The sequence below is a fragment of the Mus caroli genome, chromosome 6 (genome assembly GCF_900094665.2).
Source record: "Mus caroli chromosome 6, CAROLI_EIJ_v1.1, whole genome shotgun sequence".
NCBI classification, from domain to species: domain Eukaryota; kingdom Metazoa; phylum Chordata; class Mammalia; order Rodentia; family Muridae; genus Mus; species Mus caroli.
The window spans coordinates 140148959-140167051 of record NC_034575.1 but is presented as its reverse complement, the minus strand read 5'-3'; the positions used below and the strand labels follow the sequence as shown (position 1 = coordinate 140167051).

Sequence of the window (18093 nt, the reverse complement as noted above, 5' to 3'; positions counted from 1 at the left end):
CATAGCCGTAACATTAAATAAACAATAAATATTAATAAAAGTTCAAAGTCTGGTGAACTTGAGGCCACCCTGACATACAAAGAACCCATGTGCAGCCATTATAAGAAATGCAAAAGAACTATGTTGATTTTTAAGGTTTATTTGTTTGTTTCATGTGAATGAGTGCTTTGCCCACATGCATGTCTGTGTACCATGTGTGCAGTGCATGCAGAGGCCAGAACATCCTTTAGGACTGCAGTTACAGATAGTTGTGAGTTGTATATGAGTACTGAGAATTAAACCTGGGTTCTCTGTAAGAGCAGCCTGTGTTCTTAGCCAACAAGCCTTATCTCTCTACTTTGTTCTTCTTTATCCTTTGGGTGTCAACAGAAAATAGTAATGCTATTCAGGCTCTGCTCTTTCTCAGTGAGTGAAGACCAGACTTCTCAGGAGGTGGGCTTTATTTAACAGCTAATTTAATTGGGGGAGCAAAGGCTATTTAAACTTCTGTGGGGTGGGTAGAGGCTTTCAATGTGAGTCTATGTCATTGGTTAGGGCTAAGGTCCTGGGTAAGCCTTATTTGCATGAAGAGGAATTCCAGGTACTTGCTGGACATGGCTTATAAGAAGGAAAGTTTAACCTGGATACCACTACATGATCTCCTTTGGTGGGAACATGGGTGAGGGCACCGGCCTACATGCTCTCAGACATGCTCTCAGACCCAAGGCAGTGAGGGAGTGGTCTTCTAATGCTCTTGAGATGAAATTTCCAGGATTGGACAGGACTCAACCAGACTCCTGCTTCAGAACAGCTCCTCCAGTTTCCAGGGTACCCCAGCTCCACATTGTAAGGCTGGTATGAGATTTGATTTAGAATGGGGGCTAGAAATGACCTTATAACATTTGTCAGAGAGAGAAGACTAAAGCTACCTTTTGATATCACGACAGGAATCTCATTTGTTCAAGGTAGTGTACTTGTTATCCATTTCTGTAAATGTTGCTTATGTAAAGTTTGCATATTATGGCAAGTGTGGACATGACCCCTGTAGCAGCCTGGGTGGGCAAACTCATATTTGGTATGAATGCCTATATGGCAGGAAAGAATATGATATGGTAGACAGGAAAGGATGGGTGGGGCACAGAAATTTGGAGGCAAGAGACATCTGTATTCTTCCACATTCTTCCTGCACCTTTACCATTCTACAAACTATTTTAACTGTAAGTATATTGCAAACATTTTAGGAACAGGCATGACAACTTGTTCCTGTAAACCCAGCACTTGGGAGGCCGAGCCAAGAAAATGGCTATGAGTTCAAAATCAGTAGGCTACAGGTGTGAGAGCCTGTCTTGATAAATGTCTTTTATACAAGTTTGCATTCTTCCTCCCTTCTTAAAGATAGTATAGAGTGACTTTAAAGTTTGCATATTTATATGTATAAAATAAAACAAAGTGACAATAGCTTGGAAATTGGACATATATATTATGTCCCCTCCTCCTCCCCCTCCTCTTCCTTCCCCTCCCCCACTCTCTTTTCCTCTCCCCCTCCCCCCTCCTCCGCTTCTCTTTCTGCTTCTGCTTCTGCTTCTCATCCAAATCTCTTTTATTAACAGTAAGATCCAGGGTTAGTTTTTATAGCCTCGGCTGGCCCTTTGGCCTCTGGCATGCTCGAACCTCTGGCCCTTGGAATGGTCTTTGGGTTTGGTGTGGCTGTGTGGGGTTCCTGGGGACTTGCCAAAATGTCGGTACACCTCTTGGCCCTTCTGAGAACCAGACAGGAGCACAGTGCCTCGGCCCCTGGGAGACTCCACTGGCCAACTGGTCTTACCCCCAGCTTGGAGGCTGCTCACTCACAGTGCACACACATTCAGTTTGGGCGCTTCTTCTCTCGGCCAGGAAGCTTCATCTTTCGGATCATTCAGGACAGGGGCAGAGGTGGCCGGTTAGTGAATCTCATAAATAACCTTTTAAGCACAACTGGGTTGAAGGTGGAGTTGGTCCGTCTGGCCAGGAACCTGTACAGCTTGACTAGCAGCCACAAGTTCTCCTCTCGGATGTCCTGGCTCTTGGTTCCTTGCGCCAAACCTTTTGGTCCTTGTTGTGGCAAATGTCAACACCCATGATGGCACCTCCTGCTAGGCCAGGTCCAGAAAGACCCGTTTGCTTGTTTTTAATGATGGGTGGTTACTAATATATTCCTAGAAGCCACTAGCAAGAAAAAGTGTATGGGTAGTTATAAAAAAGAGGAAAAAGTCCTAAAGCCTTTCTGAGGATAGCTTCCACCCACATAAGAAAAGCACAGGGTAACCAGAATGATGAAGGCAAATTTTTAAATGTCAATTTTATATCCTGTTATCTTCATGACTTAACAGATAGGAAAATGATTTTCCTCAGGTTACTAGTCACAGTGAGCAAGCTCTTTGTTGGAGGTAACATTGTATTATCCATCTTGGATTATCCACCCCCTGCAGCTAAATATACCCAAAGAGCAACCTGTACTAGAGATAAGGGCCATCTCAGACATTAAGGAAGCACCACACAGTCTATCTCAAAACAGCCACCCTGAGCAATTGTCGGACTGCAGCATGTGCTCACAGCGGTGAGGTACACTGGGCTGTCTCTGCACCCAGATATAGTCCAGAGCCTTCGGCCTGCAGCATTTAACAAATGTACCTACTAGAAGCTCCCAAACATCTGATCCATGAGTTTTCTTCCTTTCTTACTGTCTGCTCAAGAGGCTTCAGATTGAGATGAGACTAAGAGTGAAATCTGTTGATTGATTTATTTCAACATTCCATGCTTTGGACCATGTCATAATATTCTAGGATGCAAAGCTTGGTTGTTATCCCATCAAGTGTTGTTAATGACTGAAGGCCTCTGCTATGTCCTGCCCTGTCTTCTCATTTATATATGTGTGTGTGTGTGTGTGTGTGTGTGTGTGTGTGTGTGCACATCCTTATTTCATGTACAGAGGAGGAAATTAAAACTTAAGTGGTTAGGAATATACACAAAGGTTTGAAAATACATCTGGGATGCTCAGCGAGCACTGCCTAGTTCCCAAAGCCTGCTCTCTGGTAGGATTTTTGGGGTCAATTATGTATACTATCATATCATTTGCAAATAGTGATATCTTGACTTCTTCCTTCCCAATTTGTATCTCTTTGATCTCTTTTTGTTGTCTAATTGCTCTGGCTAGAACTTTGAGTACTATATTGAATAGGTAGGCAGAGAGTGGGCAGCCTTATCTAGTCCCTGATTTTAATGGGGTTGCTTTGAGTTTCTCCCCATTTAGTTTGATGTTGGCTATTGGTTTGCTGTATATTGCTTTTATTATATTTAGGTATGCACTTTGAATTCCTGATCTCTCCAATACTTTTAACACGGATGGATGTTGTATTTTGTCAAAGGCTTTTTCTGCATCTAATGAGACGTTCATGTGGTGTTTTTCAGTTTGTTTTTATATTGTATTACATTAATTGATTCCTGTATATTGAACCATCCCTGCATCCCTGGGATGAAGCCTACTTGATCATGGTAGATGGTCATTTTGATGTGTTCTTGGATTTGGTTTGCTAGAATTTTATTGAGTATTTTTTGCATTGCTATTCATAATGGAAATTGATCTGTAGTTCTCTTTGTTGGGTCTTTTTTTGTGGTTTAGTTATCAGTGTAACTGGTTTCATAGAATTGGGAAGTCAGTGTTTCTTCTGTTTCTATTTTATGGAATAATTTGAGGAGTACTGATATTAGATCTTCTTTGAAGGTCTGATAGAATTCTTCCCTAAAACCATTTGACCCTTGGCTTTTTTTTGGTTGGGAGACGTTTAATGACTGCATCTATTTCCTTGGGGTTGTTTAGATGGTTTATCTGATCCTGATTTAACTTTGGTACCTGGTATCTGTCTAGAAAATTGTCCATTCCATCCAGGTTTTCTAGTTTTGTTGAGTATAGCCTTTGTAGTGGGATCTGATGATTTTTTGAATTTCCTCAGCTTCTGTTGTTATGTCTCCCTTTTCATTTCTGATTTTGTTAATTAGGATGCTGTTTCTGTGCCCTCTGGTTAGTCTGGCTAAGGGTTTATCTATTTTGTTGATTTTTCTCAAAGAACCAACCAGGTTGACTCTTTGTATAGTTCTTTTTGTTTCCACTTGGTTGATTTCAGCCCTAAGTTTGATTATTTCCTGCCATCTACTCCTCTTGGGTGAATTTGCTTCTTCTTGTTCTAGAACTTTCAGGTGTGCTGTTAAGCTGCTACTGTATGCTCACTCCAGAGTAGGCACTCAGAGCTATGAGTTTTCCTCTTAGGACTGCTTTCATTGTGTCCCATACGTTTGGGTATGTTGTGCCTTTATTTTCATTGAATTCTAAAAAGTCTTTAAATTCTTTATTTCTTCCCTGACCACGTTATCATTGAGTAGATAGCTGTTCAGATTTTATGTGGGCTTTCTGTTATTTCTGTTGCTATTGAAGACCAGCCTTGGTCCGTGGTGGTCTGATAGAATGCACGGAATTAATTCAATCTTCTTGTATCTGCTGAGGTTTGTTTTGTGTCCGAGTATATGGTCCATTTTTGAGAAGTTACCATGAGGTGCTGAGAAGAAGGTATATTCTTTTGTTTTAGGATGAAATGTTCTGCAGCTATGTGTTAAATCCATTTGGTTTGTAACTTCTTTTAGTTTCGCTGTGTCTATCTATGTTTAATTTCTGTTCCCATGATCTGTCCATTGGTGAGAGTGGGGTGTTGAAGTCTCCTACTATTATTGGGTGAGGTTCAATGTATGTTTTGAACTTTAGTAGCATTTCTTTTACATATGTGGGTGCCCTTGCATTTGGGCCATAGAGGTTCAGAATTGAGAGTTCATCCTGGTGGATTTTTTCCTTTGATCAGTATGTGTGTCATTCCCTATCTTGTCTGATAACTTTTGGTTGAAAGTCTATTTTGTTGGATATTAAGATGGCTACTCCAGCTTGTTTCTTGGGATCATTTTCTGGGAAAAATTTATCCCATCGTTTTACTTCGAGGGAATGTTTGACTTTGGCTCTGAGGTGTGTCTGCTGTATGCAGCAAAATGTTGGATCCTGTTTACATGTCCAGTCTGTTAGCCTATGTCTTTTTATTGGGGAATTGAGTCCATTGGTGTTGAGAGATATTAGGGACCAATAATTGCTTACTTTTATTTTTGTTGCTAGAATTGGGATTATGTTTGTGTGTTTTTTTCTTCTTTTGGGTTTGTTGTGAAAAGATTAATTTCTTCCTTTCCTTGGGTGTAGTTTTCTTTCTTATGTTGGACTTTTCCTTCTATTATCCTCTGTAGGGCTGGATTAGTAGAAAGATATTGTTTAAATATGGTTTTGTTTTGGAATACTTTGGTTTCTCCATCTATGGTAATTGAGAGTTTTCTGGGTATAGTATCCTGGGCTAGCATTTTTCTTCTCTTAGGGTCTGTATGACATCTGCCCAGGATCTTGTGGCTTTTATAGTCTCTGATGAGAGGTATGGTGTAATTCTGATAGGTCTGCCTTTATATATTACTTGAGCTTTTTTCCTTACCCCTTTCAATATTTTTCTTTGTTCTGTGCACTTGGTGTTTTAATTATCATATGACTAGAGGAATTTCTTTTCTTGTCTCATCTGTTTGGTGTTCTGTAGGCTTCATGTATGTTTATGGGCATTTCTTTCTTTAGGTTAGGAAAGTTTTCTTTTACAATTTTGTTGAAGATACTTGCTAGCCTTTTGAGTTGGGAATCTTCACTCTCTTCTTTACCTATTATTCTCAGATTGGGTCTTTTCATTGTGTCCTGTATTTCTTGAATGTTTTGAAATAGGAGCTTTTTGTATTTTCCTTGACTGTTTGTCTATGTCTTGTATTGTATTTTCTGCTGCTGAGATTCTCTCTTCTATTTCTTGTATTCTGTTGGTGATGCTTGCATCTGTGACTCCTGATCTCTTTCTTAGGTTTTCCATCTCCAGGGATGTCTTCCTTTGAGTATTCTTTGATGATTCTACTTCTATTTTGAGATCCCAGATGGCTTTGTTCAATTCCTTCACCTGTTTGGTTGCATTGTCCTGTATTTCTTTAAGGGATCTGTGTGTTTCCTATTTAAGGGATTCTACTTGTTTACTTGTGTTCTTCTGTATTTAAGGGAGCTATTTATGTCCTTCTTAAAGTCCTCTATCATCTTCATGAAAGGAAAGTTTAGCCTGTGTGTTCAAGGGTGTGTTTGGGTATTCAGGACTTGCTGTTGTGGAAGAACTAGGTTCTGATGTTGCCAAATCAAATTGGTTTCTGTTGCTTATGTTCTTATTCTTGCCTCTTGCCATCTGGTTATCTCTGGTGTTATCTGGCCTCCCTTTCTCCGAATGGAGCCTGCCCTTTCTGTGATCCTGTGATCCTGTTATCCTGTGATCCTGGGGAGTGGAGCTGCAACTGGTGTGTGTGCCGTGTAGGATCAGGTTCAGCGCCAGGTCTCTGCTCCTGGCCAGCACCAACTATTATTACTTTCAAAGTTTTATTAGTATTTGACTCTTTAGCATCTTAATACAAAAACTGATTTTCACTTTAACACTCAGGAAACTAAATATACTTAGGTAGAATCTTGTTTGTAAATACTAAACTCAATATTAAATAAAACTGTAGACCCAGACTGTTTTTTTTTTTTTTTTTTTTTAATATATATACCTAAAGGGCTGGCCTAGATTTATAGCCAGTCCACCCTTCTGTGGTAATTCTTTAGGAACTATTTTGGAAAGGCATGGAGGAATTCTAGGCACAGATGAATACTCCAACCCTGCCCTAGGAAGCCTTAGAGAAATGAATTGGCCTTGATTGTCTTTTCCCTGTCCAGTCCTGGCAGATCATCTGCACCCAACCCCTGGGGTTAGCATTTTAGATCTTCAAATTCAAAGCGGAAGAGAGGATTTGAGTCTGAGCCATGCCTCTTTATGTGACAGAAAATGGTTGTGAATGTGTGCAGAGCCCAAAGCCTGTTCAGAGGCACTGGGCAGTGGCCAGGACTCCTTGATGTCTGTCTCTAGTACTTCCTTCTTGGCCTTTCGGCTCCCCTGGACCCTTCTCCCATCATTTATCCTCTACATTAAACCTATCCATTCCCCTAGGGCTTTGCTCTTAGCTAGTTGCTAACTAACTTCAATTACTACTTGGTAAGAATTTCCTCTGTAACAGGTTTTTTTTGTTTTTTTTTTTGTTTTTTTTTTGTTGAATTAAAGACTCCTGAATTTAAAAACCCTTCAATGTACAGAAATTAATCCTCACCCCTCCAAGCAAATCCCTTAGTTTTGTTTTGTGTTGACAGAGCTATTTCTGAAGAACTTAGGCTGGATTTGAACCATGCTCCTGCCTCAGCCTCCCAAGCACTGTGGTAACGGGTGTGACTCATCATATCCAGCACAAAATAAATTTCAAAAACTGCCCAGTTATAGGAGTCATCATATGTTTTCTGTCACATGTAGAATCTATCTATCTATCTACCTATCTATCTATCTATCTATCTATCTATCTATCTATCTATCTATCTATCTACCTATCTACTTGCCTACCTACATATCCCTGTATAGAAATACACACACACAAAAACACATACACTGGACTTAATTTCCCTTTTTATAATTTCTGCTTATGGTGTCAATTTAAAATAAGTTTAATTTGTTAACAGTTTGTTTTGTATGTGGTGTGATAGTCTTAATCACCAACTTAATGAGATCTAGAATGACCTGGGAGATAAATTATGTGCTGTAGGGGGTTATATTGATTACGTTAATTGAAGTGGGAAGACCCATCCAAATTCCTTGGATGGTGTGCTGGTTAGGTTTTTAGATCAACTTGACACAATCCAGAGTCATCTGAAAGGATGAAACCTCAACTGAGAAAATGCCTTCGTAAGATCCAGCTATAGAGCATTTTTAAAGTTAGTAATGGATGGGGAGGACCCAGCCCATTGTGGGTGGGGCCATCCCTGGGCAGGTGGTTCTAGGTTCTATAAGAAAGCAGGCTGAGCAAGCCATGATAAACAAGCCAATATATAGCAGCCTCCATGGCCTCAGCATCAGCTCCTGCCTACAGGCTCCTGCCCTGATTTCCTTCAGTGATGGACAGTGATGTGGAAGAGTAACTGAGACAAACTCCTTCCCCAAGTTGTTTTTGGGCATGATTTCACCACAGCAATAGAAACCTTGACTAAGATGGGATCTTAGACTACAGAGACAGGAGAAAGGGAGCTGAGCATAAGCTTCATTGCTCTCTGTCTCCTACTGTGGACCCCTCCTTCCAGCTGCTTTCCTCCAGCAGCGTGATGTCCCCGCCACGATGGACTGACTGTACTCTGGAAGTGTAAACCAAAACAAGCACATTCTCCCCTAGTGTCTTATGTCAGGGAACTTTACCACAGTAAGAAGTAACCAAGGCCTGGGGTAAAATTTCCACCAACTTAAGTTCTATCCATTGAGGGCTTTGGATCTTCCTTCTTCTCTTCTAATCTGCTTATAAGAGGATTTTCAAGGCAGCCCCTAGGGATCCTAGCCTTTGTTCTAGGGAACAGCAGGACATTCTCACAGGGAAGACAGTGGACTTGCAGAGCCTGAGCCTTACATGGCTGTGTCGAAGTTTTGTAATTCTAGATGTGGTTGTGCAGTACAGGCTTTTTTGTGTCCCTTGGCTCTTGGAGCAGGAAGAGATCTAGTAGCATATACCCTATCAGCATGTGGGTAGATGGTTGTTGAGTTATTTTTCTTTGTTTAACTCTGAGGCTTTCTCTAACTCTTTTTTTTTTTATGACCAATTAGACTGCTGACCTTTATTATATTTCTCTTTCCTACTCTTCAAGTTCTGCCTTTTAACAGCAGAAGTATACTCTGTAATATCAAGTCACCTTACCCCTGGCTTAGGTACAGTCAGCATGGCTAAATTAGTCATGGCTAATTAGACACAACAGGCGTGTCAGGTTCTTTATGTTAGTACTACTCGTTAATAAAACTATGCAACGAAAGCACCACTATCTTTGTTTTATAAAGAGAATTTAAAATGCTACGTTCTTTTAAACCTTCACTGCACTGTACAAAATTATTCTTTTCCCAAAGCCTGTTGCACTTGCTCATTCACAGATGACAGCAATTCCACCTATGGGCACGGAACACTCTGTTTTGTTAAAATAAACAACTTAAATAGTGTGAAGATGATAGATAGCACCCCTACAACTCTGATCTCAGGAAACTTACAGGTCAGACAGGCAGACAACAACTGAGTATGGTCACCAAAATATAAGTTAGGAACTATGTGATTCTCTAAGGTAGTTTCGAGGTCATTATCACCATGATAGTGTCAAATACAAAAGGAAGCTGTCAGTGACTGAGGGAATGTTTGAGCAAACTGGTGTCAGAAAAGTAAAGTAGATATCCCAGAATTCAGAGGAAAGATGAGTGGATTGGAAAAGGTTCCACATACAGAGTATGTACCATTTGCAGAGAACTGAGCACATCCCAGAGGTGAAAGAAGCTGTTGTGAGTGACCAGAATACGTAGCCAGGGGTGGAGGTGTGCTGCATGAGGTACAAAATGGACAGAAGTCAGATGCCCAATGCCCAGGAGTAGCTGTGATGAACATGTGACCTGAGATCCCATGGGAAAGTCCTTGAGAAACTGACCACTCTGGGCTTACTCACTTATCAAAATTCCCAAACACAGAAACAACAGTCTTGGCAGGAAGATGAATACAAGTGCCATAGACACGGCTCAGTGTGTAAATCACTTGGCACATAATATGAAGACCTGAGTGTGAATCCTTTGGACCCATGTAGAGATGGGCAGTAGCTTCTGTGATCCCAGAACTCCTATGGTGAGATGGGTCGAGGAGGAGGAGACTCGCTGGAAGCCTGTTATCTCCATTTAGGGTACCAGCAAACAAGAGGACCAGTCTCACACAAGGCAGTTGATGGAGCCTGACACCCAGCGTTGTACTCTACACATGTACTTCAGCATGTGCGAGTGCACGCACGCCCCCCCATCCACCAAACACATCACACACATGTACAGACATATACTGAATAATAATAATATTATGGCATTCAAATCATTGAAAGTTTGGAAGAAAAAAATATGCTATGAACAATCTTTTAATGTTAGAAGTATCTTTCAAGTTAGAAGTTAGATTAACTGCTTTTTTTTCCAAACTTTTTTTTTTCTCATTTGGGTTCTGAAATATAAGATTAAAAAAAAAAACCCTCTATCACAGTGTTTGAAGCAAAGACCATTATTCTCAATGCCAAGTTTGTTGTTTGTCAACTTAGGAGTCAACTCAAAAGGAGACTTTTCAGGCACTGCTCCGTATAGGAGAAGCTATGATGCACACTAGAAGGGGAAGACAAGTATTTCTGCTTGAATGTAAAATACATAAATTGCCTGGGTCATAGGGTCAGGATATTGGGCTCAGGACCTACTGTTTTCAGTTACATGATCTTGCATGAGTCAGCTCATTGACATTATTTCAGAAGTGTACCAATCTCAAAGGGTTTTATAGGATTAATAATGACACAGATAATGAAAATATAAATGTACCTGGATATTATACTTATTTCTTTCTTTAAAAATAATATCTCTTAGTATTTTTAATATGTAGATGTGTATTAGTGCAGGTGCCCATAGAGGCTGAAAGGGGCTGTCCTAAACTCTTGGGGTTGGGCTACAGGTGCTTGAGTCCTCTGTATGAGCAGCAACTCAGAACTGCTGAGCCATCTCTCCAGCACTGGTTCTCTCTTTCTTTCTATTCTCTTCTCATTTATTTATTTTTTGAAATGTTAATGATTTAGTTTATAGATTTGTGCATTTGTGATGCACAGGCAGGCAGATTTCTGAGTTGGAGGCCAGCCTCGTCTACAGTCAGGGTTCCATAGTGAGACCTCAGTTTGAAAAATGGTATGTTACTATTATAGACATTTGTGTGCATTAATGTTATTTCCAATGGTTCCAGTTACAGTCATGGAAAAGCATGTGGATTATAACACTGATTTACATAGTCACACCATTTTTCCATTCTTCTGTGACTGAACCAAGAGAATAAGTTGACATACAGGTTTGGTTTCCACAAATCTGTGTGGTCTCTTAATTGAAGGCATGCAGAATAGAAGACAGGATCCTTTTGAAAATTATGTTTGAGTTTTGCTGAAAGCTTCTTCAGCAGTATAAACAGTCAATAAAGCTTTCTACAGAAAACACACACACACACACACACACACACACACACACACACACACACACTAAGCCCCTCATGGAAACAAGCAACTTTTATCCTTAAAAACGGCCTCTTACTACCAACAAGAAAAATAAAATATAGAATTAAAATATTTTAGTTAAATAAGAACAAGAATTTGCTAATTGGTTTTGAAATACCATCTGAGCAGGTATTTAGAATGCTTGTTTTCCCATTGTCTAGAATCAGAAATGTACTATTAGTTGTTAACGACTTGTCAAGTTTCATCATCCCATGGTCTTCTTTATTGTTAAACTTGAGTCATAGAGGTACAAGGTAAAATCAGAAATTTTAAGTGTTCCTAAAATATAAATGTATAGCAAGAACATGTGTGATTAGAGACATTGTCTTCACCCTGAACTTGATCAATACTCAGTTTAAAGAAATTCTTAGCATGAGAATTTACACACACAGTCAGCAAGCACAGGCACATTGTGCATTCTCATTGGGGGCGGGGGATGGAAAAGGCACTGTTAAATTATTCAGGAAATCACCAGAGCATTTACACATAAAGTATTAAGTGTTGCAGAAGTACATTGACTTTAAATGAGTAAGAAATCCAAGGATTCCCTATTTGGATCCCCTGCCGCATTCCTCTTGCCATATGTATTCGATCCCACGTTCGTTGGTGGGAGGACTGGACCAAGGTTGTTGCTGGAACGAACCAAAAAGTTTGCCAGGCGTTGTGTGGCACACGTGGCCGTGTTGCACTTCCGTTTGTCCATCTGAGGGTTGGTACCACTGAAAAAATAAGGAAGAAGAGCCAGGTTGAGAGGCAACCATGTCACCTTCACCAATTGTCTTGTCTTTGAAACCATATTATACAAGAAAATACTTAATGTTTAAAGAGTTTTGGCAATGTTTCCAAACACCAGATATTAAATTTTAAATAAGGATGACATTTCCCAAACTGCAGCTAGGATTAGAAGTTGCTCTGTGAATTGGAAAACTGATAGATAGACAGATAGGTAGGTAGATAGATAGATAGATAGATAGGTAGATAGATAGATAGATAGATAGATAGATAGCTATAAGATAGTAGACATCATGAACTATTTCTGCAGTGTAATCTCTGTTTGAAGATGCTCTTGGCAGTGATGGGGGCATAGTATAGAGTTCTTTACAGGCAAGTTGTGGGACTGGACTGTGACTACTGACTAGAGGGAAATAACAGCATCTTAAGTTATTCTAAATAAAACATTGAGTTAATGAAAGGACCACTACTCCTCATGAAAGACTCATTAAGAACTCTTAAGCTTATTTCATAGAAACAAAATTGCTCCCCAAGGGAAGCTCCCACCTAAAGGTGATGTGAGCATGCCAAAGACTCTTCAAAAATAATCGTTAGGATGCTGGGAAAGGGTGAACCAGCTAGTGCAAGAAATGATAGGCATTTTTCTTAAGGACTTGCCTACATTAACATTCATATTTAGAGGTATGCAGACATTCCTGGGAGCTCCCAGTGATCCAAGTACACATGAGCATGTGTATGTGTATCCCCATTACCATAAAAAGTCACTGATGTAAAGATGTGCATTGAGACATATTAAAGATATCTTGTTAGCATGTACAAGATAAATGATTATAAGAAAACACAAAAAATAAGGTGTCAGACAGTAATGCTGTGAATTATTCTATTTTGGAGTAAAAGATCATCCACAGACACACCTGCTACGGGTATTGAGCAAATCTCTGTATGTACAAGAAGAATGATACAAATTACTAGCAGACACATTTGTTATGCTATTGAATTTCCCATAATCATTCAATTGTTCTGCTTATCAGAAATTTCATATTGCTTTTACAGTTATTTTTAATCATAAAATAAGCCAATTGAAAATTACAGTTAGTTCTGAGAACGCCCAGTGAAACCCTAACTCTTGAAATGACAAAAAACATTTTCTGATAATTCCTGGTATTATTACTCATAAAAATGATGTAGAAATGTATGCATGCACATCGACACAGACATTCACCCAAGAACAAATACACCAGGGGAAATAAAGAGATAATGACGATAATTCTAATGAAAGACTTAAATTACATTCCTTTTCAAAAGAAAAATTAATTCTTCATGCTATCAACGAGTGGCTAAGTTTGGTCTTTTAAGAATATATGGGGCAAATTGATTTAGGCACTAATTCTCATTACCTTATTTAAATGAGATTCATAAATTTGGACTCAGGAATCTTTTAAATAGATGGAAAATTACAGTTTTAAGTGGCTTCCATTTGAAGGTTGTAATTATTATTATTCTGTCAGCTGTCTTAAATTACCTTAGATTTCTTCAAACTACCATTTAGTTTTCTTTATTTACCTTTGAAATTTCCAACAAACCTTCTTCAGAAATTATGATTATAAGTATGTACAGTCTACACATTACAAACATTTCAGGTATCACTAATTTATATCCACAGGGGCTCAAAAGTCATCTTCTGATGTAAAATAACTTCTTATAACTCTGTAATGTCACAGTATGGAGTGACTTTCGAATGACTTTAAAACTAATTTTGAAATTTAACTTCTTAATATCATTCATTTGCTTCCTACTTTTTTTTTTTAAGTAAAATATACTTACAGACCCTCTGGAAGAGGGAGAAGAACCTGTAAGTATCCACCAGAATTCCAACTGATATAAAAACAATTTTTTTTTTATTTTTGTTGATGGAATTCCTTGAGTTTCTTTCAGCACTGCAATCACTCAGTGTGGATGTCTGTGTTTCAGTTGCCCCGCCATCCTACCCTGGGTTTGCCCCTGTTTGTCCTAAAACATTTTCAGGCCGACGTCTCTAAGCATGCCTGTCTATTAATCGTCAATCCTTAGTTGCTGACCTTGTCCTTAAAGAACACAGGGTTATGAAACCACTTAGCTTTAAGTACTTCTCATAGTCAGGATTTGCTTAGAAAATGAATGGTTTACATAGCAGTGTGGAAATCTGATTTCCCGACACTTTTCAAAAGAAGTAGAAATTTTCAGGTCACCAACCTTCTGACAGGTGTAGCTCTCAAGTGGTTTAATGCCACAGAGAGGATGAGGAGGACAGCTGGCAGTTTGGAGAAGCACATCATTTCTCAAGATCCTTGAAAAGAAAGAAAAAAAAACACACAGAAATCAAGCTACCTCCTTCTGTTCTGATTGATGCAAGTGTAAATTGGAACCATCAAAGAAAGTTTAAAATGTATTTTATAAAGATCTCTGTTATTTTTCCTTTTTTTTACTGATGCTCAACACCTTTGAAATCATTCCAAATGTTCAATTTTCTTTGTAAAACAACCTGAGACTTTCTATTACAACACACTATTCTTTTACTCTTTTTCCTGAAATGCGTGCGTGCGTCCTACAGGTAACACAAAGATTGTTTTCTTTTACTAAGTATTATCTTCCCTAGCACAGGGTATCCTTTACCTTTCAGTGGTCCGAGGCAGCAATATCAGAAAATGCCTTGGCAGCCTGAAGCTTCAGGAACTACAGCCCAAGTCTGCATGCACGGCTTGGCAATTAGCAAGCTGGCTCTTATATATCCTTCAACTTGCTTAGCTCTGTCACCAGAGAGACTGTCATTAATGTCCATCCTGTAGATGAAAGTGTTTCATTGGCAGATGGAGCAGGTGGGAAATCAACACATTAACACTTGGGTAAATATTAGTAGACCAAGTACTGAGTGCCTTTGTGTGGGTGATGGCGCATCAGGGGCCGTAGGCGTTTAGAGTTTCTTTTTTTTCTTTTTTTTTTTTTTGTGAAATACAAGTGAATTTTTGAACAATTAAGTCTGACAGTAAGGAAGTGACTTTTTAAAAGATAGTAATTAGGAATAACAATAAAGTACATTTATATGCAAAGAGAATGCTAGGGAAATGGAGAAGTCATAGCTGAGGGCAAATGATCCTCTTTCTCAGTGTCATGGATACTCAGAAACATTTTATCATACCACAGTAAGAACTGTTTTTAAAAAGTACATAAACTGGAACCACCCCCCCTGACATCTCTCAAACACTGGATCACTAAACAGACAGCACACACCAGCTGATCTGAGGCCCCCAACACACATACAGTAGAGGACTTCCTGGTATGTGTTCCTTCTGAGATGATGCACCTAACCCTCAAGAGACTGGAGGCCCCAGGGAGTTTAAAGGTCAGGGGGGGGGGTGAGGGTTGGGGGCATCCACATGGAGAAGGCGGTGGGTGGAGAGGAGGTATGGGATGTGGAGCAGTCTGAGGGTGGATGGGGAGTGGGGTGGGGAATGGAATATAGAGTGTAAAAAGTAAATTAATTTAAACAAGTCAATAAAGATCCATATAATAAACTGCATTATTCAATTACTATAAAAGTATATAAAAGGGAAAAATAACTGGACTCAGATTTAAAAAAAAAACTACAGGGAATTTGGAGGGAGTGTGTGAAGTGCGGAGCTTTCTGGGAGCAGCTGGAGGGAAGAACGGGGTTGAATTTGTTCAAAGCACATTTGTATGCATGTATGAAAATCTCAAGGGGTAAAGAAACAATGTATATCTTTAAAGGAAAGCAAAAGTCATTCATAATGATATGCAGAACACCAAATCTTTATGTCTAAAGATTTATCTATCAGGAATAAGATAGACACCTCATTGTACATAGGCACATATCGTTTACTCATTATTGATTGATTTGTTGATTGAGTAGTTGGTTGATTGTTTGTATGTGTTCACATTTAAGTGTGTTTTTTTAAATTAATTTATTTTTTACATTCCATATTCCATTCCCTGCCCCTAACCACTCTCCCACTGCTCCACATTGCACACCTCCTCCCCAGCCCCCCTGTCTCCACGTGGTTGCCCCCTCCCCACCTGACTTCTAAACTCCCTGGGGCCTCCAGTCTCTTGAGTGCCTTTATGTAGCGGCCTGAGGACAACCTCAGGAGTCAGCCTTAGAAGGGCTAAGTTGTCTTCACTGATACAGAATCTATCATTGACCTGGAACTCATCAGTTAAGCTACTATGGCTGGCAAGGGGGTCTGAGAGACCTCTCTGTTTCAGCTTCTCTAGTTCAGGGATACGATGGACATACCATCACTCCCTACAGTTTATAGAGGTCCACAAGGCAGGTTCTTGTGTGACTCAAGCTCTTTACTGACTGAGTTGTCTCCTCAGCCCCTGATACCTTATTTAAATGGAGTTTGTTCTACAACAGCTTTCTAAGAGAAAGAGCACAGGAAAATTCATGGTCTTCTGTTTCTAATCATATCCTTATTCCATTTAAGAGATTCCATATTGTTCTGATATGCAGCCTCATGCTGCCCAGTCTGGTATTGAACTTCATACGTAGTCGAGGATGACCTTGAACTCTTAATCTCACCTCATCTCCAAAGTGCTTGTATTGCAAATGCCACTCCTGGGTTTTAGTTTAAGTTCACTCTCTTAAAAGTGTATCCTTATGTTTGATAGGTAGCATATACTTTTTATTTTTACTTTTGAAGACATTATATGTCAGCTATAACCACTTAACTAGCCATACAGCTTAATCACTGGTATGTCTAAAAAGAAAAGTGGTGTTCTTATAGAGAGAAGTAGTTCCTGATTATACTGTGTGAATTTTATAAAACTCTGTAGAAACCCTTTTGATCTTTTCTTTATTCTTGGCCTATGAAATTTCATCTGATGTATTTTGGGCTATATTTCTCATCAGAGTGGGAAACCTGCATTTTAAGTATATAAACCTGAGCCTTCCCAATCTGGGACTGAACTGCAGATTCTCTGAACACTAGGCTCCCTCCACCACTGAGTGATAGCCTCAGGCCCCCAGCATCTCTTTTGTTTCAGACACTGAACTGAATAAGGGTTGGAGAGGAGACTTAGAGGTGAGGTGGATTAAGTTCCCACTGGATAAACCCTCAGGTCTAGCTGGTGTAGAGGCTTCAGCAGATACCAACGGAGAGAGTGAAAACGAAATCATCCTAAGGGCATTTCAGCCTAGGATAGCATGCAGTCAGGGATGCTCGAGTGACCATTTCAGCTAGAGTCAGCCAACCTGTGAAGCCAGTGCATCCCAGCAGCCCAAAGCTAAATCTCTCTACTGGCTAGAGCTTGGGGAACTGTGGGACGTACTCTCCCCCATGAACATCCCAGAAATAAACAGTATCTTTAGGTTTATATGAACATCGAGTAGGGAGGTTGTCCTGTATACAGGGGCAAAATCTTAATGAGTCTTGCATGGAATGAGTCTGATTAACTTGCTCATTTTATTTCTCTTACTTAAATTGTTTTCTGTGGTATTCATTTGAGTAGGAAGTTATACTATTTCATGAAATATTCCAAAAAGTTCTTTAGACTTAATATACTTACCTCTTTGGCATTGTGTATGTTATAGTTCTGTACACATATGAACAGGTACTTTTAATCTTAAAAAGAATAAACACCAAAAGAACCACTATTAAGATATGTATCTGCTTGGAAGAAACACAAAACTAAAAAGTTGGTGGTAGCAATGCATTAGTAAGAATTTACTATGAGGAGATCTTGTTGGCAGGTAGAGATTGGTAGGGAAGGCTTTGGACAATGGCTCAAGTGGAGGGGTACGTAGTCTCAGGCCCCCGAGATTCTCTGACCCAGGGATCTGTGGGGGTTCGTGAGTGAAGCTGTATATTCTTCTTTCAGTTTGACTGATGTTCCCCAAAGTCAGTGCATATAATGTTTTAGTCCATCAGTCATTTGGTGAGTGAAACTTACCTAAACTTTGAAAATACATGTATTTGTTTATGGAGGTATCAATTCTAAGTGTTCAGTAATAATTTTATCAAAATCCAATGATGTTACTCCTCTGCAAGGGAATATGTTTAACCCATTCCTCTCCTCTCCTCTCCTCTCCTCTCCTCTCCTCTCCT

General features: G+C 39.5%; 2 protein-coding genes and 1 pseudogene across 2 annotated transcripts in view; 1 reads left to right on the top strand and 2 right to left on the bottom strand.

Annotated features, from left to right (window-relative positions):
- Nucleotides 1–18093, top strand: part of Slco1a2 (solute carrier organic anion transporter family member 1A2) — an 82117-nt gene that overhangs the window by 4874 nt on the left and 59150 nt on the right. The window lies entirely within an intron of this gene.
- Nucleotides 1602–2097, bottom strand: LOC110296299 (annotated as a pseudogene).
- Nucleotides 11461–14309, bottom strand: Iapp (islet amyloid polypeptide). Its single transcript, XM_021164931.1, has 2 exons — nt 14222–14309; nt 11461–11976 (listed from the first exon to the last, which is right to left on the bottom strand). Exons 1-2 carry the CDS (start codon nt 14302–14304, stop codon nt 11778–11780), a joined length of 282 nt encoding a protein of 93 aa, XP_021020590.1. The 5' UTR covers nt 14305–14309; the 3' UTR covers nt 11461–11777.